General features: G+C 42.7%; 1 protein-coding gene across 1 annotated transcript in view; it reads right to left on the bottom strand.

The window, feature by feature from the left end:
• Window positions 1-1,015: 1,015 nt before the first annotated feature.
• The window catches only part of LOC138247046 (sacsin-like), a 149,002-nt gene continuing 122,279 nt past the window's right edge, over window positions 1,016-27,738 (bottom strand). Inside the window, 1 exon segment of the mRNA XM_069201796.1 lies at window positions 1,016-15,543. Coding sequence (XP_069057897.1) covers window positions 4,667-15,543 — 10,877 coding nt within the window. The 3' untranslated portion in view covers window positions 1,016-4,666.

The raw sequence follows: 27,738 nt of genomic DNA, 5'->3' as shown, positions 1-27,738 counted from the left end.
GCCGCCAACAGCCATACTTGCGGGCGACGGGGAAGTGGAGGTTGCTCCACCTCCACCGCCACGTCAACAGAACACAGCCCAGAGAATCACATCCTGTGATTCGCTGTGGCGGTGTTCTGTTGGCGTGGCGGTGTCGGCGGGGCTGCCCCCATGGCTCCCGTCCCCTCCCGGAGGATCGACAGACCAGGTAAGTCGATCGTCCGCTAGGGGAGGGGGTGTGTTGGGTGTTGTGTGCGTGCATGGGGGTGTGCATGTGTGTATGTAGGGGGGGTGTGTGAGTGCGTGTATGCTTGCGGGGGTGTTGTATGTATGGGAATGTGTGCGTGTATGTCTGTGGGTATGTCTGTATGGATGTGTGCGTGTATGTTTGAATGTGGGTGTGGATGTAGGCATGTATGTCGGGGTGTGTGCGTGTTGGTGGTGCCTGCATGCGTGTCTGGTGTGTGTGAGTAATGTTATGTTGGGGGTCGGGGTGGGGAGAAGGGCCCTGCCACCTTTGGGGGGTGCCAGGGGTGGTGGGGGGTGTAGGGGAGGGAGTGGGGGAGGGGGTGTGGGAGACCCCTATCAGTGCCAGGGAAAGAATTCCCTGGCACTGATAGTGCTTACCGCCAAGGATTTCATGGCGGTTCAAACCGCAGGAAATCCACGGCGGTAAGCCGGGTCCAAATACTGCCAGCGGTATACTGACGGCCGCAGGGCTGGAGACCCAGGTCTCCAGCCCGGCGGTCGTTTCCACCCTGGCGGGCGGGACGGAGAACCGGCGGATGCCCATGGCGGTAACCACCATGGTCATAATTCACCTAGGTAAGACCGCCAGCCTGTTGGCGGTCTTACCGACGGTTCTCTGCCATCCACCAGGGTTGTAATGACCCCCAATGTTTTTTAATTCAACTCCAAGCTCTCCTGTCAGATCTCACAGAAGCACCGTAACATTCTAAACTGACAAACCACTGAATGTTCATGGGTAGGCATAATACAGGGATGGTGAAAGATATCAAAAAAAATTTTTGAACATTTATTGTTCTTGAACTGTAATATCATACGGAACAGTGAATGAATTACATATATTATAACACATCACACTCCTTTAAGAGGATTAACTAGAAAAATGTAATCCTTGAGCCAAATTGGTGGTGAATGTCTTCTACCATCTCTTTCAAATCTACGCCCTGATCCACTCTGTTGCAGTATCAATCTTGTAGAGTTTTTGGTAATGTATGCCTGAATTGAGTGCTTAGATAACTTGTCCATGCTTCATATTTGCCTATTTTTCAAAATCACATCATGGCATTTCACTTGAATATTCACATAGGTTTAGAATACATTGAGTTATTCACCTTAGAGCATGGAAGTCTCTTCACCAATATCCAATCTACCACATTCCACCTCTAGGTCTTGGCACAATGGATATTATCATATCCGCCCTTGTATTTACTTTGGTTCCTCAAAATATAACCATTCACTTTATCTCTGTTAGCCCAAACAGAAGCTCCACCATTCAACCAACATGGAGATACGTTTGTGACTGGCAGCTCCAACTTCTGTTTCAATGCCCCAAATTGTGCCACTCCTGTTGAACAATGTGGGGTAGTGTGATAAGACCACAACAAACATTGAATTGCACCTTCAATTGGGATTCTAGACACAACTCTCCTTTGTATGCATTCTTTTATCAGCCTGTTTACTTGCTCTACCATGTTATTAGTATTAGGACAATATAAGTAAGTGCACAGATGATTTATTGACAGTAAGTGTTTTACAAACTTCCTCATTTCCGCTGAAGTAAATTGTACTCCATTATCTGTCACCAGGGCCTTCGGAATACCTTCAATGTAAAAAGCATCTTGTAAAGACATAATAACTGTCTCCGTGTTTATTGAATTAACTAGTTCAGTTGTCACCCAATGTAACTGTTAATCCAGTAAAACTAACATGAAATTTGTATGTATAGTCTAGTTATTTAGGGCCAGATGTAGCAAAACTAGGTTTTGCCACTCGAAAATTGCGACTCCGAGCGACTCGCAATTTCCGAGTCGCAAAACCATATGCAGAAAGGTGTCTCAGACACCTTCTGCGAGTCGCTATAGGGTCACAAAGACCCACCTCATTAATATTAATGAGGTGGGTCGCAATTTGCGCCCCCATAGCGACTCTGGGCACTCAATGGGATGGAGGCCTGCTGGGAACAGCAGACCTCCATGTCCGTGACTGCTTTTAAATAAAGCAGTTTTTTTTTCCAAGTGTAGCCCGTTTTCCTTAAAGGAAAACGAGCTGCACTTAGAAAAAAAAAACCGAAACCTTTAGTTTCGGATTTTTTCAGGGCAGGTAGTGGTCCCTTGCCCTGAAAAAATAATTGTGGGTCCAGTCACAAAGGGGAAGGGGTCCCATTGGGACCCCTTCCCGTTTGCGAGTGGGTTGCCATCCACTTCAAGTGGATGGTAACTGCGACTCGTATGCGGTCGCAAATGAAATTGCATACCACTGCGACTCGCAAATAGGAAAGGAACACCCCTTCCTATTTGCGACTTGGAAATGCATTTTGCATAGCAAACACGCGTTTGCGACTTGCAAACGGCAATTTTCGCCGTTTGCGAGTCGCAAACAGTTTGCTACATCTGGCCCTTAATGGACCAATTATGTCCAATGCCAATTTGTCCCAAGGGCTCTTTGGTGCCAATACAGGTGCTAAAGTTGCTGATGGTGTTCATTTAGTCACTTAAAGTACAAATGCCACAGTCACTGACTAATTCTTCAGTGAGAGTGTCCACACCAGTAATGTGCCCTTACCTTTGATTTGGATACATTTCTCCATAAATGCTCTTTATAACCTAAATCATAATTTTTTCCCAGAGGGTGTTAGGAGGTACCGATTTGTAACGTCTTCAAACTTCTGCGGACATTGTCCTCTATACCACAAAGGTAATTTCTAACATCCTAAAACTTCTTAATATTTTCTGGGACTTCTCTTACTCTATTTGACCAACCTCTTATAAAACCTCATCTATTTTTAAGTTCTCTTCCCATTCCTCCTTCAAAATAGCTGGAACATTCATTACCCAATTTACATAAATCTCCTGATTCCCTTCTCTTCTATCCCTTCTTCCAGATGTAGATGTGATAAACAATCTGCAGCTACATTTTTCTTTCCTCGTGCATATGCCATATTCATATTAAAGTTGTAACCCTCTAATCCTAAAATCCATTTTGAAATTATTGGAGTAGCTTCATCTGCTATTTTGGCATACTCTGCCAAACCAAGGAACAATCCTATTTCATCTTTATTATTTGGCCTTGGAGCATTATTAACTTCTTCATTCAAGCTGAATCTTGGCTTTATACCATCTTTTGAGATAGTGTGTCCTATGTATTCTACAGATCCCGTACCAATCTGCCATTTAATCTTCTTGACTGCAAAGTCTGCTTTCTCCAATTTATCTAAAACTACTCTTAACATGGTACTTATGAGTTTCCATTGTGTCACCATAAATCAGAATATCATCTTGGGAACATAACAACTCGTTTTTTCTTGTGAAGAGGATAACTTTCAATCTGTATATTGTTCTTGAGGCCTCCCAAATCGATACATAATCAAATCCTTTTATTTTCTCCTTTGTTAATTAAAACAATTAGGGATAACCATTCAAAACAATCCACTGGTATTTTTTGCTGAAGTCATTTATAAATTTATTTTTGTAAAGGTTCCTTCATGGGAATGGGGCGTGCTTTATGAACTACTGGAGTTACCCTTTCTTTTTAATTTACTTTTATGTTGAAACCCATTTAGTAACCCCAATTTATCTGAAAACAACATAGGAAATTCCTCACATATATGCTCTGCAATCATTGTTTTATCTAAAAGCATCAGCGGTTCATTATTGTTTAGGTCTAATTTCATTCTTCCTTCTGGTGTCCAAGCCCAACAAATTTGATCCTTTTTTGGAAATATACACTTCACCTACCACAGACCTTCCCTTCAAGGTTATTCTCATTTTCACCATTCCTTCTAATGGCATAGGATCTATATTATATCCCCCAGGGGTTTATATCCATTGACTCTAAAACATACTGGTCTTTTTTAAACATATCAGCAAATACCTTATGATGTAACAAAGTAAATGGTAAACATGAATCAGCAAACATGTTACATTTTTGCCATCTAATTCAATTGTACATTCTGGGTAGCTTATTTCAAAATACTCTTATTTATCTTTCATGTGAAAACAATAATTGGTTGTTGATTCTCTATATAATCTAGTATATGCACTTATTTTAACTCTTGTTCCCTGCAAATTCTAGCAAAATGACCTCTTTTGCCGCACTTCTGACATGTTACAATACATTCAGTACATGTCAAACTGTTGGCTAGATGATTGTGATTACCACATCGATAACATCTCAATTTCGGACTATCTTGTTTTGACAAATCTTTATCATATACATTTTGTTTCTTCTTTGACACATTTACTTCTTGGATCTTATTGCAATTGGGAATTTCTAAGCCAGGTTATGTTTCTTTTTTCAACTTTGTCACACATTCTACTGTATGCTCAATACCCTTTGCTATGTCAATAGCTTCCTTTAAACTTGAATTCCTAGATAAAACAATTTCTATTCACTGAAAAATCTAACATTCTGTACAAAATGAAGCACTATTTTAAGACTTTCTTTACTGTTGTAAATATTCATTGATTCTGTCAAGGACATCCCTTGCCATTTTAAGCACTACCTTTTCCTGATTTGAGGGGATACAATCATTGGGAATGCCTGGTTTAGGGTGATAGTTTGGATACTGTGTCTTATTATCGTCGACTCCATTTTTCTCCAGCTCACTCACTTTTTTTGCTATTTCCCGAAGGGTGCTACTAAAAGTGGATACCTTTGTAGCTAAATAGTATACATGGCAGTCTTTACTGAAATTGCCTTCTTTCTTATATAGAGCTGCAATCAGAGCCTTCTTTACTGCTTGATGAACCTTGTAGCACACCCATTCGGGGCTGCTATGACCAATATCGCTGGATGCAGCTCTTAGATCACAGTCAGCTTGACGGAACCATCTGCTGGCTTCTTCTGGCCTTGATCTTCTCTGACGCCTGTTGTGGTAACCCCAGAAGGTATAGCTATGATCGGATTTCCTGGTAAATTCTTCATAGTACTTTCTGTGCTGATACGCCTGCTTGTCCCATTGACTCCAGAACTCAGAAAAACCTTGATATTGCTTCTCAGAGCATCCTTCACTCTTGCAATTTTTGTCCACTTCTAGATTACTGATCACCTGGCAGAGATATTTGCAGATTTCATTTGCAAGTTTCTCCTGTCCTAAGTTCTTGTCAGGATGGTATGTTAAGTAAAGTCTTCTAATGGATCTTTTCCTCTCAGACAGAGACAATTTCCAAATAACTGCTAGCTGCTCATCAATTTCCTTTTTTATGTCTCTCTCAGACTTCTCATACCACTTATTTTCTTTTCCTTTCTGCTCTTCAGGATTTTCCATCATCATCTTAAGCTTGCTACAATTGTTCTTGTTGATGTGACTTTTCTTGAACTGATAGAGGTCAAGCGTGCTGACGTCAACTATACATCCTGCTCCAAGATCAATTCTGAACATCTCCACTTCGGTGTCACCACAAACCCTCAACTCCAGTTTCTCCAGGATGATTGCATACAAGTACACTTCTTCTCCAGAAGGATCCATGTAGCCTACATAGTCCCCCACTTTGAAACAGTTCAGAATATTCATATCCAGGGAATCATGCCATTCTCTTGAGATCTTTTCACCTGGATTTGGCAAGGAAAAGGCAGCTTGACTTGCAGTCTTACTTGTCAAAATACTGTGCTTTTTTAGAACACTACTTATCTCTTCAGGACTCTCACAAGTGAGCATTTCCAAAAGGATGAGCATGGACTGTGGAACAAGCAAATTCATCATTAACCCATTAATCTCTTTTGCCAAAGAAGACATTATATTTACAGTTTCACGCACATTCATTGCTTCCTTGTGTACAAGGCAGACTTGAGACTGCCCTTCTGGTCCTTTCTTGATGAACACATCTTTAAATAAGGAAGTGCCTTGCAGAGGCAGAGAACCTTTTAAAAGAACTGTCTGCATCCTCTCACAACAAACAATCTCCAGATTTCGAAAGACAGCTTGGCATTCGGCGGTGGCCTTCTCTGCAGACATCTCTCCTTTGCTTTGGGCTCTCAGAAGGCTGGTAAGGCCTTCTTGGAAGCTACTGGACAAAAGAAGGCCTTGTAACTGTTCTTTCAATTCACAGCTATCCCCAAGATTGCACAGTACCATTGATTCTAGGCTTTCTGTTGTAACTTGGGAGAGCATCTTTGGTCGTATGTCCTCAGGAAGTTGCTTTAGAAGTTTCTCCAATTCATATTCATCATTAAATACACTGCAGCCTTCAAGATGTATCAGGAACTTAAAATCACCTTTCAAATGACTGATCTCCCTGCTGGAATTGCAGTTTATAAAGACCAGGGTAGATGAATCATACAGTCTCTCATGTGAGTCAGGAAGATAAAGTGGCTTTAGGAATTCAACATCTTGGATAGGCATACATTCTTTAAGTAGTAAAAAGATTTTGGCAGTGGCCTTCAACAAAGTCCGGTGTTGGTTAGGATGATGGGATGTCTTATCTTTGGTTTCCTCGTAGATTGTGGCAAGTACCCTAGCATAGTGGCGCACTGTGGGCTCTGCTTCTACCCCAATATTCAGAAACAGGTCACTGTAGGCAGCCAGGTGAGGGGGCACTTTAAAAAGATAAGGCCTAAACATTATGTCTTCCTGCAGTGATAGGACTACCTGATGAGGTTGTGCTAGAGTATTGTCCTCCACTAAAATGACTGGAAAACTAGCGAGGGAGCTTGAATTAAAGGTGGTTTGTTTTTGAAGGAATGCATAACTTGTTTCCAAAACTTTACTGCGAAGGGTTTGAATTTCTCTGTCATAGCACTGTTCTTTGCAAACATTCTTCAAGTTCTCCAGGACTAACCCTGTTGGTGGCTCAAAGAGGACACCAAATGCTTCCAGTAACTTTCTTTTTGCATACGGTGCCTTCAGAATATGCATAGATGTCCATACCAATTGTACTTCTTCGTCTTTTGATTTCACAAGTGATCCTTTTAGAGGAACAAAGCTCATTGGTTTGGTATAAGAGGGGCTGAGTTTCTGCAGGTCACTTGCTATAGTAAAGGGAGCTACAAAACAAATGTTGCACACTCAGCTTATGAAGTCATTTTTTAGGTCTTCTACTTGTAGCTGGAGCAAGTGGGAATACAACACTTTGCTCTTGGGCTTCAGCATTTTTAGTGTGGTGCTCCTTCTCGCCTCCGTTTCAACAAGTGTGGCAAACTCTACGAACTCATCATCGGAAATGTTGCTCTTCATGCCAAGACCCAGAAGAGTTTCTTTTAACTGGGGAAAGGTATATCCTAACTGTTGAAAAAAACCTTCAGGGATAAACCTTTCATACAGCTCAAATGTTTTAAATACCAAATTATCCGGATTATAGAAGTAAGAAGGCAACTGAAATGTTCCATGCCTATCTCTGATGAACCGGATCGATCCAAGTGATTTAAATATGTGGGGTTTTTGAGCCTCAAACTCTTTCCTATAATAGTTAGGTAATTTCTGGATCAAGTCCACAACTTTGAGGAGCTGTTCTTTAACCATGCTTGTAAAAAGTGGAAGCAAAAATGTAACAAGAAATTGTACATCATCAAACATTTGAATGTTTAGGTCATTTTGCAATTTCTCATAGAGATAATTTTCACGAAGGAAAACTGTCTGCTTATCTATTTGGTAGAGTTCATGAAAAATGGAAGATTCACTGGGCAACCTTGTTTTGAGAATGTACCGCTTTGAATACATATGGAGGCACTGTCGACTTCCTTGTATTGTCTCAAATAGGGGAAGATATTGTAATTTGTAGGGAGTGTTCCAATATTCTGAGAGGATTCGCAGGATATAATCAGCATCCCTGTCTGTCAATTCACTCCAATGGAGTTCCTCACGTCTGGAACAGAGCTGCGCCAGGACTGCAGCATAGTCATTTGGCTGCAAAAGATGAGGCTTCATGCAGTGGAATCCTATGTCAAAGGGTAACAAAGAGGTGTTTAACCTAAAAATTCCCAGCTTGGAAAGGCATTTGGCCACTTCATCTGACCACTCATAAACTATAGTGCTGCAGTCACCAAGATTTAGCAAAAATGTGTCCTTGTTACACTTTAAGGAAGATACTGGTAATACAGCCCAATCTGAAAAATAGGCAATCAAATCTCTGAATAATCTACTGCTAGTCTTTTTATCTCTAACATGAAGTGTTTGAGCTTCTGTCTCAAAATATTCCCACACTCTTATCAACCACTTCTTATCTTCTGTCTTTAGCTTTATTCCACCATTGGAGTTCCCCCCTAAAATCTGGTATCTATTCCCCAAATATTCTTTAATGAAACCTGCTGACTCTTGAATGGAGAAGTGTTTAAGGAAACCTTCCTTTTGAAGCAATGCAATATGTTGAGGTTTAATTACGTTGTTGCTGGCAAATTGGTCAATGTGTGCAGGAAAAAGATCTGAATACATGCTACAAAACTTGGGGCTGTCACGTTGAAATTTTCCAAGATTACCATCCATTGTTACCATGATTGGCAGCTCATTAAGGTATTCTGCTTTCTCATGTGCTACCTGGATGCAAAACTCCAACAGAGTAGAACAAGAGAATTCATCTTTTAGAAGAGTATCACAGACTGGTAAAGGGAGTCCATCTCCTTCGGGATACAGTCTAATGACCTTAAGGAAGTTGCACACAGATTCAGGACATACCTTTAGAGCATTCACCTTTGCCTTTTTTAGCTCTTCAAAAACTCTTAGGAGGCTGTCGAATTGAAACACTAATTTCATGTTAATGTTATGAAGAACACGCTCCGTGTGTGGTTGTATGTCAGAGATGATGAAGTAAGGCTCTGCACTTCCACACTCATGTCCGACTGCTGACCACTCGACATTAACAGTCTCTTTTCTGAAAGTGTGGATTTGGATGGTTTTCAGTCTAAAAAATGGAATGAGCTGAAGCTTCTTCTCAAAAATAGAATAGTAGACATGGCCAATTATTTTTTGCCACATTGGGGGAACTGCCTCAGAGGTGTGAGGGAAGAATCTCAAAAAATGTGAATTGAGAACATTTTCACAAGCAGACATGTTTTCAAACTCTATTGGTGCTTGTCTACTTCGAGATAGATCCTGGCACATATATTCAAGAAGGTCACTATACAGTGGGGCAAGAAGGTGTGTCATGATCAAAGAATTCCATTCAGTCTTTCCACTTCCACCATCTTCTTTACAGATGTCCCTGCGGGCTGAGTCCACGATAAAGCTTCCACTAATGTGAACAGGTAGGCCAGTCTCCACTGGCAGAGGCAGAGTACAAAAGGCCCGGCCTTTTTCATGGCTGTTGATGCAAGCAGCTATAGCACCATGTGGTACATGAGTGTACTTCAAACTATTCAATACTCTTTGCAGGTCAGTGCATTTACCCTCTTGAACACCAATCTGCCTGGCTATCATCCACTTGGAAGAAGAGGTAAAACTGCTACATTTTATTATCATTGTATATATTACCTGAAAAGGTATGGACATAGCCGTGGATTGCCCTACTTCTGCCAACTCATTAAGTTTTTCTTGGAAGGTTAGTCTTTTTCCAGCACAGTCACCTTTCAGCTCTGTCTCAATAGAAAGGATGTTCTGCAGCTTATTATCTGTCTCTGTGATTTTTGAAAATGTAATTTTCTGAATGTTATTCAGAAACAGCATTAAATCATTTGCATTGTTTTCAAGTTCCCCCCATAATGCCTCAATGTCATGGCTGGATACAGTCTGGTCAGAGATTTGGGATTTAGCTACTGTCTCAGCTGTCCTCAGTGGCAATCGGAAGAGTGTCCCTTGATCGAGGCAAAAAAGTGAAGGAAGAAAGCAGCTGTACACATCAGCAAATGTACTCTTGAACTCCTGGTTAATGCTGAACATCGCCCCGGGTGAATGTTCGTCAGCTGTTGGCAGAAATAAAAGGTTGGGGTCAAAGACACACAACATGCTGTCTCCAGTGACAAAAGAAGGACAGTCTGTTAAGTGATAAACGGAATTAAACCCAATACCGTACTTCCCTGTCTTACCCAGCCTGTCCCCTTTACCACCTTTACCTAGTTGTTGGATGCCATCAATATCATTGTTGGTGAAGACCTTGTTGTTGTAGACACAGAGAGCGGGGCCTTGCAGAGACTTCCAATTTTCTCCAAAGGTGCGTAATGCAGGGTGCGTCCTGCTGTCCCACACAAAGTGAAGCTCTGTGGCACCCGAGTCATCCGCATTTTGAATAAGCTCTTTCAATATATCTTTCTTGGATGAGTATTCTGCAATAATATTTTTAATGCGTCTTGTGAGGTCTTGCTTAGCACCAAAGCTTGAGGCCCATTGGGAAAGTGAATGGATTTTCAGATTCTGCAGTGTTTTGTGAATCTTGGTTGGTACCCTGAGCGTCAAAGCCACTGCTCGAGGGATCATTCCATGGCAGAAAAGTGTTTCTTTATAAGGTAGCCAGGGTGTGTCGTTGAAATGGAGTTTGTCTGCTGGACGCATGACAGAGTCTTGGTCAGGTAGGAAGAGGCCTTGAACCTGGTAGTGGCTTGAAGTATTGTCCTTCAGTTCTCCTTTTAATCCAATGTTTACAATGGTCAATGCCAAGTCCAGCTCTTTCGTCGATAGGCCCTTTCCATTATACCTTTTAGCCATTCTTTCAAGGACCGCTTTATAATCATCAAAAGCAAACCTTTCACGTAGTCCCACACACTCCCACAAAATATCAAACAAATGATATTCACCAGGTAACTGGTACAAGTAAGGTGCTGCCTCAAATTGCACATCACGTGCAATGGAACTTAAAGGCACAAACTCCTGACCTATAAGAACAAAGGGAAAAGTCTGAGCTTTTCCTTGGACAGTACGCTTTACCCGTGGATCATCCTTTATGTGCTTGTTTAAATAGGTATAGCACTTGCGGACCACCTGTGTAAGCTCGTGTCTTGAAAACATATTTGCATTTGTTTGAGTCTTCTGCAACTGTGACATCACCATCGGAACTGGCGGGTCAGTTCTCAGTCCCAAAAAATCCATGACATCTGAAGAGATAGTAAACTGATGCCCAGCATACTCTTTGATTAGAACCGGTTCACACATATTTACCAAACTACATTGTTTGTAGTGGAAAACCTCTGTTGGCTTCTTAAGGACAATGTCATTGGCATCCTTCTGTGTGTCACAAGGTGGAATAACGGCAGGCAGAAAAGAAATTCTCCTAAACATTGATTGGTATTCATTGCAAAGTTTTTTCTGTACAGTGTCTTTTAGAATGTCAAGCACTTTGTTTATCCGGCACCATGCCTTTGTTTTATCAAGCTTCCAGACTTCCGAAATAGTATTAGCTCTCCTAATCAGCTGTTCTGCAGATATGTTGTCTTTTAACATACCAAGATGTTCTAGGCGGGACAACCGCTGTGAATTCATGTACGTTTCTGATGTCCCAGATGGAAAACAACCCTCTTCCTTATCAAAAAGTAAAGCCACATTGCCATTTGGGTGCACTAGGTTACTAATGAGCTGTAAAGCTCCTGAGGGGGTAGATGGAATGCAAGGCACACGCCTTAGCAGTTTGTCCACATCTTTATTGTTCATGTCAATGGCATGAATAATGAGAGCATCTCTTGCCTCCACTGGTAAATAATCAAAGTTTGTGAACACAATCTCTTTGTAAAATCTTTCCCAGTTGTAAGTATTACAAAGCAGGGCCTCACCACAACCACTTGCAATGAAACCATCTTTTACCCACTCTGGCAAATGCACAGCTACAAATGGGTTTGGTAGATTTGCAGAGAAAACATGTGAGGCCATCTCCCCAACCTCTGTGTTTTCCACAATATCACAGCTTAAGAAGCATGCATGTTCAATTGAGCACCATACATGTTCATCGCTGAATAATTTAAGAACATTTTTATCTATGCCATAGGCCACTGCTCTGTAAAAGGCAGTGGAAGCCTCTGCAAATACTGATTTCGATTTTTTTATATTGGGCCAGAAAGTATAGTAGCTGTAGTCTTCCATTTTAGCATCCAGACACATTTGTTGGAGTTGAGTCAAAGCTCCCACACAAGCAACAATAACAGCATCACGAAGTAGCTGCCTGTTCCATTCCCCCTTATCAGTTGTGTCCCATAGGCTCTTCCTGTTGGACATGACAGAGAAGGATCCATTGAGGTGAAATGGGAGGCCAGAGAAAATGGGAAGGGGCATGAAACAGAAGACTTGTCCCTCAAAGTCCTTGAGATTAGGTCTCCATTTACCAGTGTCTATGTTCGTCATTAATGGCAAAGCAACACCAGCTAATGGGAGGTCAACTTTTTTGTTGTTCTGCCTACTCTCTTGGAATGTTTGAAGTGATTTCATAATGCCAAAGCTGGAGTGCACCAGGTAATATTTCAAGGTTTCCACTGAGTTTTCTGTCCTGGTAACTTGGATGATGCTAGACTCATTGACATTTCGGGCTTTGTTTCCTGTTACCACTTCTGTGACAGTCATCAATTTCTTTTGCAGGAGGAAGTTTTCTGGGAATGTCAGCTGTTGAATCTGATTTTTACTTACCTTCAGTAACCATGTCTCTTTTTCACTTGAGGATGAATCTGGTTGAAGATAGCCCAAGGTTACTTCCTGCACCCCTTTTAAGAAAATGATGAGGTTTTGGGATGATTCTTTGAAGGTATCCATAAGCAGCTTGATCTCTTGTGCACCAAAGCTGCGATTACAGATCTTTGAATCTCTAGCATCTTCCTCTGTTCTAAATGGCAATCGAATAAGTGTTCCATTGTAATCATGGATGTCTTTCAGATTACAGTCAAAAACATTCTGGTAAGGATGAAACTGGTCTTTAAATATTTGCAATACATGTAGATGTTTCTGGAAGTTCAGCTTAAGGCCAGGGTTAGCCTCACTCTGAATGTGCTTCTTAAGGTGGCATGCATTAGGATCAAATATTAGAACACTGCCCCCGCTTAGGATAGAGGGCACGTCAGTTACATGGTACACAGTATTGAATCCCAGACCAAATTTTCCAATCTTTTCCAGCTGCAGTTCTTTTGTTGCTGCCCCAACCCGTGTGATGTTGCGAAAGTCTTCTTCACTGAAATTACTATTATTGTAGGACCAGAGAGCTGGTCCATGGCAGGATGTCATGGCTGGGTCTATGAGGCTGTTTCGATAATCAAGGTTTTGTCTCATGTCGACTAAGAAATTGCAGATTGTGGCACCTGCATCATCTGCATTCTGTATCATCTCCTTGAAGAGCTCAACCTCTTCACTATACTCTTTCAGAATGTTCTTTATACGGAGTGTTATAGGTTCTGATGGACCCCAGGGCTCAAAATATTCAGGTTTCAGGAACTTGGTGCTGAGAAGTGGGATTTTCAGAAATGTGGCAGTGGCAAATGTAATATCTTCATGAACAATATTATAGTCCAGCTCATCTCCCAGGTCATTCAAACGTTCCTTTGGCATGTCACAGAACAGGGCAGTAGACAGTGGCTTCAAGGTGAATCCACTGTTGCCAGCCTGCACTGGGACTGGCAAGTCATCCATACTGTGGTATCCCCTTCTCTTCATCCAGTCTATAATACAAAGAGCTAGCTTAAGTTCATCATTGGTACCACAACCAGAGCTCCTGTTTTGGATATCCTGCATTAGTTCATTGAGCATGTTTATTATCTCTGTCTCTGACATGGTCTCACGTACCCCAGCCATATGAAAGATTGTTCTGTACATGAGGAACTCTTGGGGGACCTTTTTTATTTGACAACTCAGATCTAAGCCTTCCGGGTATGACAACAGGATGTCAGTAGCGTCAGAAAAGCCCTCCCCATTCCATATTTTTATACCATTCAACACAGTCAAGAACTGGCATACATTATTTTGTATATGATTGTAAATGTTGTGCAGTTTCAGAACCAGTGAGTAGGAATTTTCTGTCTGGTATTGATGGCTGAGATTTGTGAGATGTTCAATTACTTTCTCAGCAGGTGGTGGACTATTGAGGCCAAGTTGTTCACTAGCCTGTTGATTGAATTCGTCTGTGAGAGGCATTGCCAATTGAACAAGAGTTGAGTACATCATACTTCTCAGCTGCGATGGTTTAAGAAATACAATCTTAGAAATGGGAGAATTCCATGGCACCCATGACAGGTTGCACAAAGATTGCAGACTATGCTGCTCAAAGATGTACAATACATGGGTTTCATTGCATACCTTGACCAGAGCCCTGGACTTTTTTTCTAGACCCTGAAGTTGTCCATCTTGTTGGTTCTTGTCCAACTCTTCTGCAATCTGTAAAATGTCAGCTGGATTGATATCTTCAATTGAGTCCTTTATTCCAAGTGATTTCAGAGAGTCTAGTATTACTGGTTCATGATAACTTTGTGGAGGAAATCTTGAAGGTGGAAACAGATCCTGAAATATTTTCAATCGAGGATCAAAGAGAGCAGATGGCTGGACAAGCTTCTGGTCACAAGGTATAAATCGTAGGGTCTGACAACACTGCCTAAGCTCTAATTTCTGGCTAAACAGCAGGCCGCCATTTCTCAATACCCACAGCATGATATCTTCTGCTTTGCTTTGCTGATGAGCATAAAGGCCACTTTTGATGGCCTGGGCTGAGAGATAGGCGACTTCAGTTGCACTGATGAAGGTGACCTCCATCTGCAGCAGCAGCCTTCGATCATTCTCATCTCTACAGATGAGCAGCATCTCTGGCAACACCAGGTCTCTGGGAATATCTGGGACAGTAAGTTTATCTACAGCTTGGGCATTAACAGCTGCAACCAGCTCTGAACCTGGGCTCTTGAGGGAACACATGTTTTTAAAGATGGGCAACTGAGATAAAACCCTACGTTCGTTTGTACTTAAAAAAGAGGCTTGAGAAAGGACATCACTAAACAACTTTTTTTGTTCTGAGGTCATCCTTTTAAGTCTTAGCACAACCTTGTCCACCCCTAGATTTGAAATTGACTTTAGGATGTTGTTTGGAGTTGGTGTCATAACATATTCAGAAAGACAGTTGTGCCACACCTGTGGGTCCTGCTGGCGTATCACTGTACATCCAATAGTTTCAATCACATTAGTAGTGGTCTCTGCCAAGTTGTGCCCATCATGAGTCTGGAAGAGCAGAGAAGTGCTCTTTGTCAGTCTTGCCAGTTCCATCTGCGTAGTGTCCTTGCGAATGGGACTTAATGGAACAAGGGGATGGCCTTCGAATGGAGATAACACATCAGCTTCCTGCCGAAGGAAGTTCCAGAAGGCGTGAAGCCATTCTTTTGGAGGCTGATGGGAAACTCCAGGGTTCCAGGTCACCTCTTTTGAGCCACTCCTCCAGTCGGCAGGTAAAGCCTCCTGCAGGTTCTTCACAATCACCTCTTTATCGAGGCACAGAAGGTTACTAAACAATCCTAAATGAGAAGAGAAAAGATTGGTGTAAGTGAAGTTTCATTAAGCTATCCGATGCATGTACATCTTTAGAGAAAATAAATACTGAATGGCAGAGATCCATCAATCATAACTACTGAAAAAGGAAACATTAATTCACATACAAATCGCAGGAGAGTGAGCTTCATTTAGATATTGAGATCTAAATATATAATATCTAAATAAGGCACCGGTCTGCCGTGCTTTGACATTGTGCAGTGTCTGGCACCGAGGCACTCTTCCTCAGTCCAATGAGTAGTGAAGGGAATACTTACATTAATTCTGCATTCATGTTATTCACTCTTCTGATAAGGTCAAAACAGTGTTAAATGCAGTGTCTTAGTTTCCGACACCGGGAATCTAGGCTTGTGCCGTGGTGTTGTATAGTATTTTCTGTGGTAAGTCTCGTCTCTGATGTAATTTATGCAGTATGGAGTCCATGGACCCTAACTGTTTGGGAATGTTAATGACAACCCCTTTTAAAGTTCTGCATACATTTGGGGATGATAGCACTAGTGCAATTAGGAGGTATGATATCATCCTGGGTATTTGGCGTTTGAGTCCAAACTGGGTAATAATGTGTAACATTATTAGTACATGATCTTCCACGTTATACGCGTCTGTGTGTATCCATGTGTAGTTATTACCAATGTTTAACTGGAGCTAACCAATTTATGTAGGCAATATTTGCATAATGTAAAAAAGCACTACTGTATTGCAATCATATTACTCTAAAACAGTAGCATGTTAGTATTTGCAGTAATCCTACAGTAACTGTGCAGTCCCCCTGTATCTTCTGCTCACTCAAGCTCTCATTACAAGTGACATTTTATTTGCAAAGGAGTTATGAAGGAGAGTCACCGCCCCCATGTGAAATATGCCAGCCGTATTATGACCTTTAGTACGGCCTGGTGGTGTCCTGCTGGAGGGACTCTGCCGGCGGTAGCAGCGCCCCTTCCCTGCCAGATGACCTCCTCGACGGACAAGGTAAGTTGGACGTCCGACAGAAGAGGGGGTTGGAGGGTGGGGGGTGTTGTGTGCGAGTGTGTGGTATCTGCGTGTATGTATGAATGTGTGTATGCATGTGTGAATGAGTGTTTGAATGCTGAAGTGAGTGCGAGTTTGGATGTCTGTTTGCATGGTTGCCTGAGTGCATGTTTGGATGTCTGTTTGTATGGTTGCCTGAGTGCATGTTTGGATGTCTGTATGGTTGCCTGAGTGCATGTTTGGATGTCTGTGTGTATGCGTGCTTGCATCGGGGGTTAGTGTATGAATCGGGGGTGAGGGGGCTAGTGTATGGATTGGGGGTTGGGAGACTAGTGTTTGTATGGGGGGTCAGATGCTTGCTGAGGGTGTGGGGGAGCCGCCTACCAGTGACAGGGAAGGAATTCCCTGTCACCGGTAGCCCTACTGCCATGGTTTTCGTAGCAGTGCTACCGCCTACCGTGGTAGGCCAGGTCAAAATACTACCGGCGGTACTCTGTGGGCCACCGGGTCAGAGATGAACATCTCCAGCCCGGCAGTTCATACCGCCATGGTGGTATGAGTGGTGATGCTTATAATGTGGCTGTCTACACCACCAGCCTGTTGGCGGTGATACTGCCACATTAACAGAAGGCGGTCAAAAGACCGACAGGGTCATAATGAGGGCCTATGTTCTAAAACTGGGGTTCTCTGGGTGAAATTAATTCTAGGGGAAATAAGGCATAACCAGGAGAATTAGGACAGGTATTATGAATTCTCCTAGAAATTATTCATTCCTCAGGGGATCTTCAGGGTGCCAGGTGTTTTCAGCTGGTAATTCCCCCCCCCCCACCCCAATTCCCCCTACAACTCCGCCACCTTACCCTGGGTTTACCAGTATCCCTGGTATCCATAACTCTAGTCGGGTGGAATTACCAGCCACATGACAGGGACACTCAGAGCGAGGCCCTAAATGGATGACTATAGCATGTCTCCATTTTGACGTGTCCCCTTTATCTACTTTACCACAGTGCTAGCCCAATGGCAATTGTAAGCTGGTCTAGGACCTGCCAGAACATGGAAGAGATGGTTACTTTATCTCAGAAAATGCTGCCATTGGCTGCGCTGTGATGTCTACAAATGACACAATTTGTTCAGGAGATGATAGGTAGAGAGTTCTAAAACTATAAATAACTTGGCGTTTGTTTAACCCCTATGCTGAGGAGGGCTTAAAAAGTTTGAGAAAAGTTTAAAACGCAGCAGGTGACTGCGACCAGTTCTCATTAAATAGAGATGAAAGGGGATGTTATGTTATGAACTATTTTTCTGCATTGGAATGTGACATGCACGCGGCGTTCCGAGGGTGCGTTCGGTAACCGGAAGTTGCTGGTCGTCGAGCGGGCCGTCGGAAGGGTCGTGTGCTGTCTCCTTTTGTGTAACGCACATACTGGCGGCAAAATAAACGTTAACATTTTAAATTATAAACAGCGTGAGTGCGTCGATGTCACAGGAATCCAGTGTGAAGTATGTTTATAACAATACAATTCCCTTAGTATTTGTATTTGTCTGTTTCATGGAGGGTATGGATTTGTATAAAAGAAACAAGCAACTAATTGTAGCCAACGCACTGCACCTACACCAAAGGGGCCCAGCCTCGGTCATAAGTAATAACTCGGTTTCACTATTACAAATTTTAAAAGGCATGGTCAATTTCGTTCTTTCTATAGATGAACACTGAAAAACAGTTGATGAACCTGCATAATAGGACACCGGGCAGCTTTCCTAGAGTGAACCCTGAAAAACTGAGTTTATTATTCTTCCTTGACAACATAAATCCAACTTCAACAAAGAATTTAGATCAAAGGTACAATGGGTGACTTCACTCCAAACTGTCAATAAAAGTAAAATCATCCTTCCTTTGGGTACATCCTTGCCTGTTACAGTTTACAAGCTGCCTAAACACATAATTGTACTCTCACTTTAAAAATAGTTAAAACATTTTACCAAAGACAAATGCCTTTTGCCTAGTTATTCAAGAATTTACAAACTCATGCAATGCCACTAAAACGGGATTTCCAAAATTGACAACATTGCTCCCAACTGCAAGAGAAATCCAGTACCTTCAAGAAAACCCAGAATCAAATTGACAAATCTCATTCAAAACCTTCCACCATCTACTACCCCATTGTAATCAGTGGCTGCTCTATAGAAATTTCTGGAAGTGACAAAGACCTTGAGAGCACACATGCTAAGGATTGAATTGCAATAATAAAATTCTACTAGACTGTGAAAAACGTTCGCTGCAGTCTGTCACCTGTAAAATACTGGAAATTATGCACAGGTTAAGACAAAATGCAAATTGCCAAAAGGATTTATTGCTGTACAATGCAGCAAACGTGGCATAATTTCAACGGCTAGTCTTTCCACGCCAACGTGTGGAGCTCCAGGATTATGAAGACAGTGTTACTGTCAACATCAGGACAGTGCGTGCTCTACGGGCAACATAATGCAATAAACGGACTCTTGTGAAATGTAATAATTCATGCATTATGTATTAATGCAGTATGTTAACCTTTTGCATTGCAGAAATTCATGTTAAAACATCATTAATGCTGCTTACTATGTATTGCTCATCTTCAAGGCTTTGCTGCGGTATTACAAGGTGTGGTTAGGGTGTGGTCCCTATTCTAAGTCTTTCTAGAATCCCTTCCTGCAGCCTGGCTGGGTGTGGCACGTGGGCGGAGCCTGGGTCTATTTAAGGGACCCAGCCCAGCTCCACATGCTCACTATTCAGAGGTCCCAGTGCAAAGCAGCAGCATTTTCCCGACCCCCTGTTCTGAAGGCCTACCTATGATTTCCAGGCTTTGGCTTAATTTCCTTGGTGATCTTCCAGCAGGGAGGTAAGACGGAGGTCGGGTTAGGCCCCTGACTCCGTTTTCAGAAATACTCGAGTTTTGGGCCTTTTGGGAACATCGCGTTCACGATGGTTATCTTGGCATTTAACTCCTGTAGTTCGGATTGGCAAAGTGCGCAATCGTATTTTGGCATTTAACTCTTGAAGGTTGAATCAGCAACAGTGTGCATGATTCATTTCGGGCATTTAACTCTTGATGGTTGAATCGGCAACAGTGTGCACGATTCGTTCTGGGCATTTAACTTTCACAGTTCGGATCGGCAAAGTGCACAATCGTATTTTGACATTTAAACCTTGATGGTTGAATCAGCGGCAGTGTGCATGATTAATTCTTGGCCTTTAACTTTCACAGTTCGGATCAGCAAAGTGCGTGATCGTATTTTGGCATTTAAATCTTGATGGTTGAATCGGCAACAGTGTGCGCGATTCATTCTTGGCATTTAACTTTCATAGTTCAGATCGGCAGAGTGCGCGATCGTATCCTGGCATTTAAACCTTGATGGTTGAATCGGCAGCAGTGTGCGCGATTCATTCTTGGCCTTTAACTTTCACAGTTCGGATCGGCAAAGTGCGTGATCGTATCCTGGCATTTAAACCTTGGTGGTTAAATCGGCAGCAGTGTGCGCAATTCATTTTTGGCATTTATCTTCCACATTTCAGATCGGCAGAGTGCGCGATCGTATATTGACCTTTGATTCCTGATGGTTGAATCAATGACAGAGTGTGAAAGTAATTCTTGGCATTTAACTCTTGTGTTTCAGATCGGCGGAAAGCGCGATCATTTCTAGACATTGAAGTCTTGATGTACATGTTTGATATGTAAAATGTATAATAATTCTTAAGCAATTGCATCTTGAAGATCTAGACAAAGTGCATCCTTGCAACCAATTTGTTCAGTGATTACTCTTATAGTGTGTCTTTGCACAGTCATTCATGAACCTAACGCAGATTATTCCTGACAACTAATATGTTTATTGATCACTGTTATTAAGCAGCTTCTATTCAAAGAAATAACTTGATTTAGTTCAAGGTTCTGAATTTCAGATTGTATTCAAAGGAAACTTTCATATGAATGTTTGCATAATCCTTATTTATTTTCCAGGTACTCAGAGCTAATAAGGTTATGATTAATGCAGGTTCTTGATCATTCATGTTATCAGTCCATAGCTATCCTGAACAAAGTTTATGAAAGTCAAAGTGCATAATCTGATTATTGTGTTCTTAATTTTCCCTTCACAGGTCTCCTTCCAGGCTGTTCCCAACCTAAAACCCCTTTCCCCAATTGGCCATTCTTTAACTCTGTGCTATAACGGCTAGTAGAGTTTGGAGCTGCCAAGAGGTGGACATATTGGGAACAGGCGCAAACCCCGAGGATCCGGACTCTTTGACAAAATAGTGAGCCCACAAATTTTTAATCCTCGTGGTTTGCGCTAGGTTGTCAATATGGCCACATTGGATGAGCTAGTCAAAGTAATTACGCAGCTCCAATCGGATGTAGTAGCATCTAAAGATATAGCAACTAGCCTAGCTGTGAGAGTGAGTCAGTTGCAAGACAGAGTAGAAAAGAAGGAGCAAGGTCCTCAGGGTGCGGGTTGGTTCGGTCCTCCTACTCAAGCTTCGGGAGGAAGTCTTCCAACTAACATTTCCCTCACAGTTCCCTCAGCCATCCCTTTGGCTCCTCCAGAAAGATTTTCAGGTCATTCTCAGAAAGCGCAATCCTTTTTGACTCACGTAGAATTGCATTTCACCTGTCGACCAAACACCTTACCTGATGCCCAATCCCGGGAGGCCTTCCTTCTATCCTATTTGACTGGAGACGCAACCACTTAGGCAATTCCTCCTGTGCGTAAAGACAGTCCACTGCTTTATAATTGGAGAATTTCACACCAGGAAAGGTTGCTATGTGGCTTGGTGTCCACCGCATTTCTTTTGCACAAATTTATGGAAAATGTGTGCACTGGTATGACAGGTATATTTTATTTCTACAGTGCCATCCTGATTGGTAGTGAAACCGAGGAAGATCTTTGCAAGAGAACAGATTGGGAGTGAGAGACCTTACAGGAGTATCATCTCACGATTCATATAGTTAAATCCCAGAAAAAGCTGAGTTATGTAGCATTCCCATGTCTTATAATTAACAGTGAGGATATACCTTCAAGACTAACCTCAGGAAGTACATAGAAAAGATTGTTGTTCTGGTTAGTAAAGATTAGCTCTGCTATTTTCTCTGACTTATGGAAAACTGTCCCATTTGACAAAATTGTTAAAGCGGAAGACTTTCAATGAGGTGAGAAGTTTTAAGTAGCTTCTTTATAGTTTAAGTGGAATTCTACCCAAGCACCTTTTATACATAATGTTAATGGTAAAGCCAAAACTGTAATCACAGATGATTGTGAGCAGTAAAGGTGTGGGTGTAGTCTATGAACACATTTAACCTGGGTTAAAGGTACTGATAGAGCTGATTGCAATGTAGGTGGCTTGGCTACCATATCGCCATTGGGGCACAGCCATCTGCTTAAGATATCAAATAGTCTTTGATGGCAGAGACACGTGGCCATGTAGCCATAGCTGACCAGTCACCCACCACTCATGCTTTTCCTGAAGGTGGACGCCCCAAAGCACTGTTCATCCTCAGAAATAACCAACTAATGTCCCTCACATGCTGGATGTGTTTTCCTAGCAGTCAGATTGCATTTCTAGGAATGTTCCTGACCAGAACAGCCAGGATTTGGATCGCTGCCTCACAGAGAAAGAATGATTTTCCTCCAGAACCAGATTTGAAGAAAGGGTGTTAATGATGGTGAGGTGTGCTGCAGCTCTTTGTTTGGAACACCACCTTCCCCTGAATTCTATAGGACACATAGGAATGAAGAAGTAAGCAGTGGGAAATAGTCTTTTTATTGCAGATGTCACCTTAGTGCCTACCTCTAAATCAGGTCCTTTGTCTTTAGGGGTAAGGAGGAGGAAGAATGGCAATCTAGGGTTTAAAGGGAGGTGTAGGCTTGTTTTTGCATCTGGTAAAAATGAATGAGATATTTACTGTGGGTTTTGAGTGGGCCAAAAAAAGAACATGTAATGTGGCCATCCTTGTTTTTGTAAGGGCGTCCTGGTGCCCTGACAGAGGAGACAGAGGAGAAGGGGCTTAAAGAGGTGGTATCTCCAGTCAAGACAACCGTATTAATGAAGGCTGGGAGGCCATGGTAAGGAACATGGCATTTTAGTTTGTAGTGATGAGTTATGTTGAGGGTGGCTGAGGCGATGTGGCCTGATGAATTGGTTGCAGGACCACTGAGGTTGATGGTAGTTAACAGAGGGTTCCCATATGTGGGATCAGGAGGAGTATAATAGGCATATGGGACTGATCGAAGCGCACATTTGAGAAAAGTAGTTAGGAGTTGCTCTGTTAGCTGGGATTAGATTGTAAAGTTTGAGAAGTGCTGTACAACAAGCACCAATGATGATGAAATCCACAATATATAAGGTGCCCATGCTATGTTTGGTGAAATGTTCCAGAATTTCTTTTACATTTTAGCTATGGATGTACTCGGTATAAGGCACTGCTTCGTACTAGTAGCTGCAGATCACAGGGACCAAGGGGTGGGATGTATGCAAAGAATGACCACTAAGAGACCAATCACTTTTCTGGAAAAACTATTTGCTAAATTACATTGATACAGATAATTCAGTTCACTTTTGCTCCAGGGTAATGCTAGACATGTTTGAGCTTGGTCAACAATGTATTTATTATAAACTTAAGAGTGGCTTAGGATGAAAGCAGAGATGCCGTTGTTATACCACAGCAGGATCAGCAATTGTATAGACAATGCTATAGGTCTGGTGCCATGTGAGGTTATGAGAACAAGGATACTTGCTGGTAAACTTAATCCTCATTCAGTGGCCACAAGTAAAAATGTTACATTTGAGTAGATGAAGTTATCGGAGTGGGTCTCAAAACAGCTAGTTGTGAATGAGCACTACGATGCTAAACATAAAGTAAAGGGGCCTGTATTGGTGACTTGGTGAATGATACTCAATATCGAGCCGGCAGCAGATGTGTTTCTTTCTCGTACAGAAAGAACTGTGTCAGTGGGAACCTCGTGTGTTACTAGAGGATGGTTGAAGATGGATACCAGGTGGTGTGAATGTTGAGCTGTATGAAGTAGTTTCGTAGTATTTGATGATGTTATTGTTGTTGTTTGTGTTCTGTTTGAGCGGAAGATTTGTGATGGTTTGGGGTTCTAGACACTCTTCAAAATGTGTACTCTCTTTTACTAAACTCACCCCAAGGCAAACAGCGCTATTGAACTTGAATTGGGTGACCAAGCTACTCCTTTTATGCGCTTGATTCTCAACGGATAGTGAAGTCAAATGGCCAAAGCTTATTCTATGCAATAAAGGTGGCAAAAAAAGAAGTCCTACAGATGCCTCAAGAACCTTCTAATCCCCTTTTAAGAGCAATGCTCTACAACTGCTGGAGATACACACAGGGGCGGCTCTTCCGCAAAGGCGAAGGATCATTGCCTCACTAGCTTCGAGCCAGCATCTGAAAAATAAAATGATATTTGATTATCTTTTTATTTTACAACATGTGCAGGGATGGGCGGGGCTGGGCCATGGGAGGGGGAGGAGGAGTGGAGTGCACTTTAGTGCGCATGTCAGTTCGACCAGCCGTCTTAGGCTGGCCAAACAGACATGCACACTTAGATTTCCCAACCCGGCTGAGTTGCACAGCCGAGTTGGAGAAACAGCACAGACTCCAATGCACTGTCTGAGCAGCAGACCAAGATAGTCAGACCAATCCTGACGCTACTCTCATACTAGGGATAGCATGAGACCAATGCCAAGGTTGCCTGGGGAGCCTGTTCTGGTGTCCCAGGGACTGCTTGGACACCATCAGGAGAGAAGAAGAGCGAGGCAGCCGGCAGTGTCAGGACAGGTAATTTAAAAAAACATATATTTTATTGTTTCCACCCATCCCCGTCCCGCCCTCTGCACCCCACCCACCCCTTGAGATTTGTGGCAGCCACCACTGGAGACACTCTCAGTGTACCTATTTAACAAAGGGCTGGAATCTGCTGTCTGAATCTTGTGGTAAAACATGGAACACCTCCCATTAGATCGCATGTTGTGTAGTCCACAGGTGGAAAACAAACCACTTTGGGTAAATGAAGAGGGCATGGTAGCACCATTTTTGTAAACCATTCAAAGGACTACTGTCCCAAGAATATCAATTAATATTTTCTAGGAAAGTATAGATGTTACGTGTAACTCTAAACAAAAGGGCCACCTGTGACTGTGCAAGCACAATGAGCTGGTGGAGTGAAGTGTTGATGTACACTGACAGAAAAGCTAAGGTTGATGCTACTGATGAATGTATTTTTTAAACGAAACACCCTACGTGCAATAAACAGTGGAATGATGCAATTAAGAGACTGAATTGTTTTAAAAAACATGGGATTTTATTAATCAGCAGAACCATCTAGGTAATGTATTATTGGATCCCTCTGTGCTTTTATGGATAACAAAAACACAGAGATCATTGATTGCAAATGAGACAGAGGGCCCGCTTATAAGTTTGACAGACCATAAAGCACATCCTTCAAACTCCTGACAGGGTGGCCGCTGCCTTCGTGGTGACCATTCCGCTAGATGTATTAGGAGTTTCCCGCTAGGTCGGTGCTGGCCTTGTGGAAAATAGGCTATAGCATTGTCTCAGGGTCGTAATCGAGCCGGTGGCAATGCTGTAGCCCACAGGGTGCACCAGCACCCTCGCGATGTTGTCTGCTTTGGGAAATAGGCTATAGCATTGTCTCCGGGTCGTAATCGAGCCGGTGGCAATGCTGTAGCTCACACGGTGCACCAGCACTCTCGCGATGTTCACTGTCTGCAGAGTAGACAGTGAACATCGTGAAGGTACTGTGCAGGGGCCACCCTGTGGCCCCCATCCTGTTCTCCACCAGCCTTTTCATTGCGGTCAAACTGCCATGAAAAGGCTGGCAGAGAATGAGGTTGTAATCCGCAGGGCAGAGCTGCATGCAGCGCTGCCATGGTGGATTGCAATCTCCGCCATCATCAGTCCGTCTGGATCACCGATCCCAGCGGAGATGTCGGAATCCTGGCAGACGGACTGCCAGTGTCTTTATGTGGCGGTCCGGACCACCACCGCTGGGCTGGCAGTCTTAAGACCGCCAGTCTCGTAATGAGGCCCAGATTGTAGCAAAGTTTTCACTCAGAATGTGCCCAATGTTTGCTACACACAAAAGTTGTTTACCTGTATTTTTAGTTATTTTCCAGGAGAATTAGTAAAAGTACAAAATAGACCCACCCATGTACTGCATGTGGGGCACGTTTCCAAACTATATACTTTTAACACCTTTTTTTAAGAAAGAACATTAAAAAAAAATAATATGTAATTTTGGCTGCCCCCATTTATTACAGATTGATTGCTATTCTGGTGGGCACACAGTGTAGAGATTATGTGGGTAGGTCAGCATCATCTTGCTCCCAAAGGGAGGATATTCAACAAAAAAGAGACCGCATTTTTGAAGAAAAAAACATTTTTCAGAAAACTTTAAAAAGCACACCTTGTCTCACAAGACATCAAATGAAGGGAAAATTACAATGTATATAAAGGTTTCACAATGAAAACAGTCAAAATAGCCAAACTGAGTGCTCCAGTGCCTGCAGGACCTGTTATGAAATACCTGAAGTAATTGCTAATGACATGGCATGATGGGATGCTCATGATATGTATTTCCTTGAAGTAGCAGTGTCAGGTTTTTAAGGTTCCTTATGCTGCAGCCTTTAAAGCTATATCGCCCTTTTTTCCACTTTTATTTAAACAATGATTTGTAAAAAAGCTTGTCTTGCCATTTTTCTTAAAGAAGTCACATTTTTAAAGTACAATTGGCTTGTTTTTTAAATAAAATAAATTACGGTGTTTATTATCTTTTTCTTGAAAAAGGGCAGGGCCACGGAGTGACAAGCGCTTGAGGGGAGTGCACAGAGCACTCCTCTCAGAGCGCATTTGTGTTTGGCCGGCCGTCTCGGGACGACCAAACACACATGCGCACAGGGCTCTCACCAGCCCAGCAACAAAGTTGCTGGGCTGGAGAGAGCCTGCACAGGCTCCCAGTCTGCCTAGGAGTGCCCTGGCGGGGCGCTCCCGGCCAATCCTGACGATGCCTTGAGCAGCGTCAGGATTGGCCGTAGGGCAGGCTGGGAGCCTGTGCCTGCAGCATGCTGAGGAGACGGTGAGCAGCAGCAGACAGAGTACGGTGTTCAGGTAAGTTTCTTTCTTAATTTTTTTAATGATATTAATATTTTTTCCCTGCCGCCACCACCCTCCTCCCCCTCGCGCACGCTGCCCCGTCCCCTTTAACACCGTGAGCCAAGACTTTGGTGATTGTCTCTTTCTCTCAGCTGTTTTTGGTTATTATCAGGGTTGGGCTGGCTGTGGGCCAATCTGACATTGCCAGAAGGGCTGGTCTGACAGGTGAGTGTGTGTGGGCTGTTCTTTTGGCTGTTTATGGGTGTGCTTTATGGTCTGGTGGGGCAATATTCTATTGACTTCCCTGATATTACACCAGACATTGCCTCCATCAAGCACAAATGCTTGCAGTATCACAAACCTTAGAAAACACTTCTACAGCGTGCCTGTACAAGTTCACAACTGCCCTGGTTTGCAGAATGTGGGCCACTTTTTAACTATTTGATTCCCTAGTGTGCACCACTATTATTTTAGTGTCTATTGTTTTCTACCCCATGTCTACCTTGGAGTGGGATACATCATAAGTGGAAGGGATGCCATAAGGACTGTGGCCCTTGAACTTCAACAGTGTAGAAATTCATTTAAGTACATGGAAGGGAGGGGCCCTACCAAGTCAGTTGTAAACCAGCTGTGCTGATCAACAGTAAGCAACAACCTAAATATGTCCACCATTAATTTCCTGTATTCATATGCAATGTGGGTACCGTACGATTGGTTATTTATAGGAGTTGCACATTGCCTCATCAAGCAAGTACTCTCCAAAACGTTGTGCACTTCTTTGGGGAACATGTACCATAAAGAGATGCCATGTACATCCCAACATATAGTAAGTTGGCTTCATGTGATAATGACTTACATTAACTGTTAATTAATGCTTCATTAGCCTTCCCATATTCACCAACCATCAGTCTGTCATCAAACCTAATAAATTACCTTCTGCTTACTGGCACAGCATCGCTGCTCAAAGTGTACAATCTGCAGCAGACAGATGAATACGCTCAAAACAGTGTGTTTCCTCTCTGGCACTCAGGT

This window comes from Pleurodeles waltl, chromosome 7, assembly GCF_031143425.1.
Source record: "Pleurodeles waltl isolate 20211129_DDA chromosome 7, aPleWal1.hap1.20221129, whole genome shotgun sequence".
NCBI classification, from domain to species: domain Eukaryota; kingdom Metazoa; phylum Chordata; class Amphibia; order Caudata; family Salamandridae; genus Pleurodeles; species Pleurodeles waltl.
The sequence above is the reverse complement of the archived record's forward strand: the minus strand, read 5'-3'. Positions and strand labels throughout refer to the sequence as shown.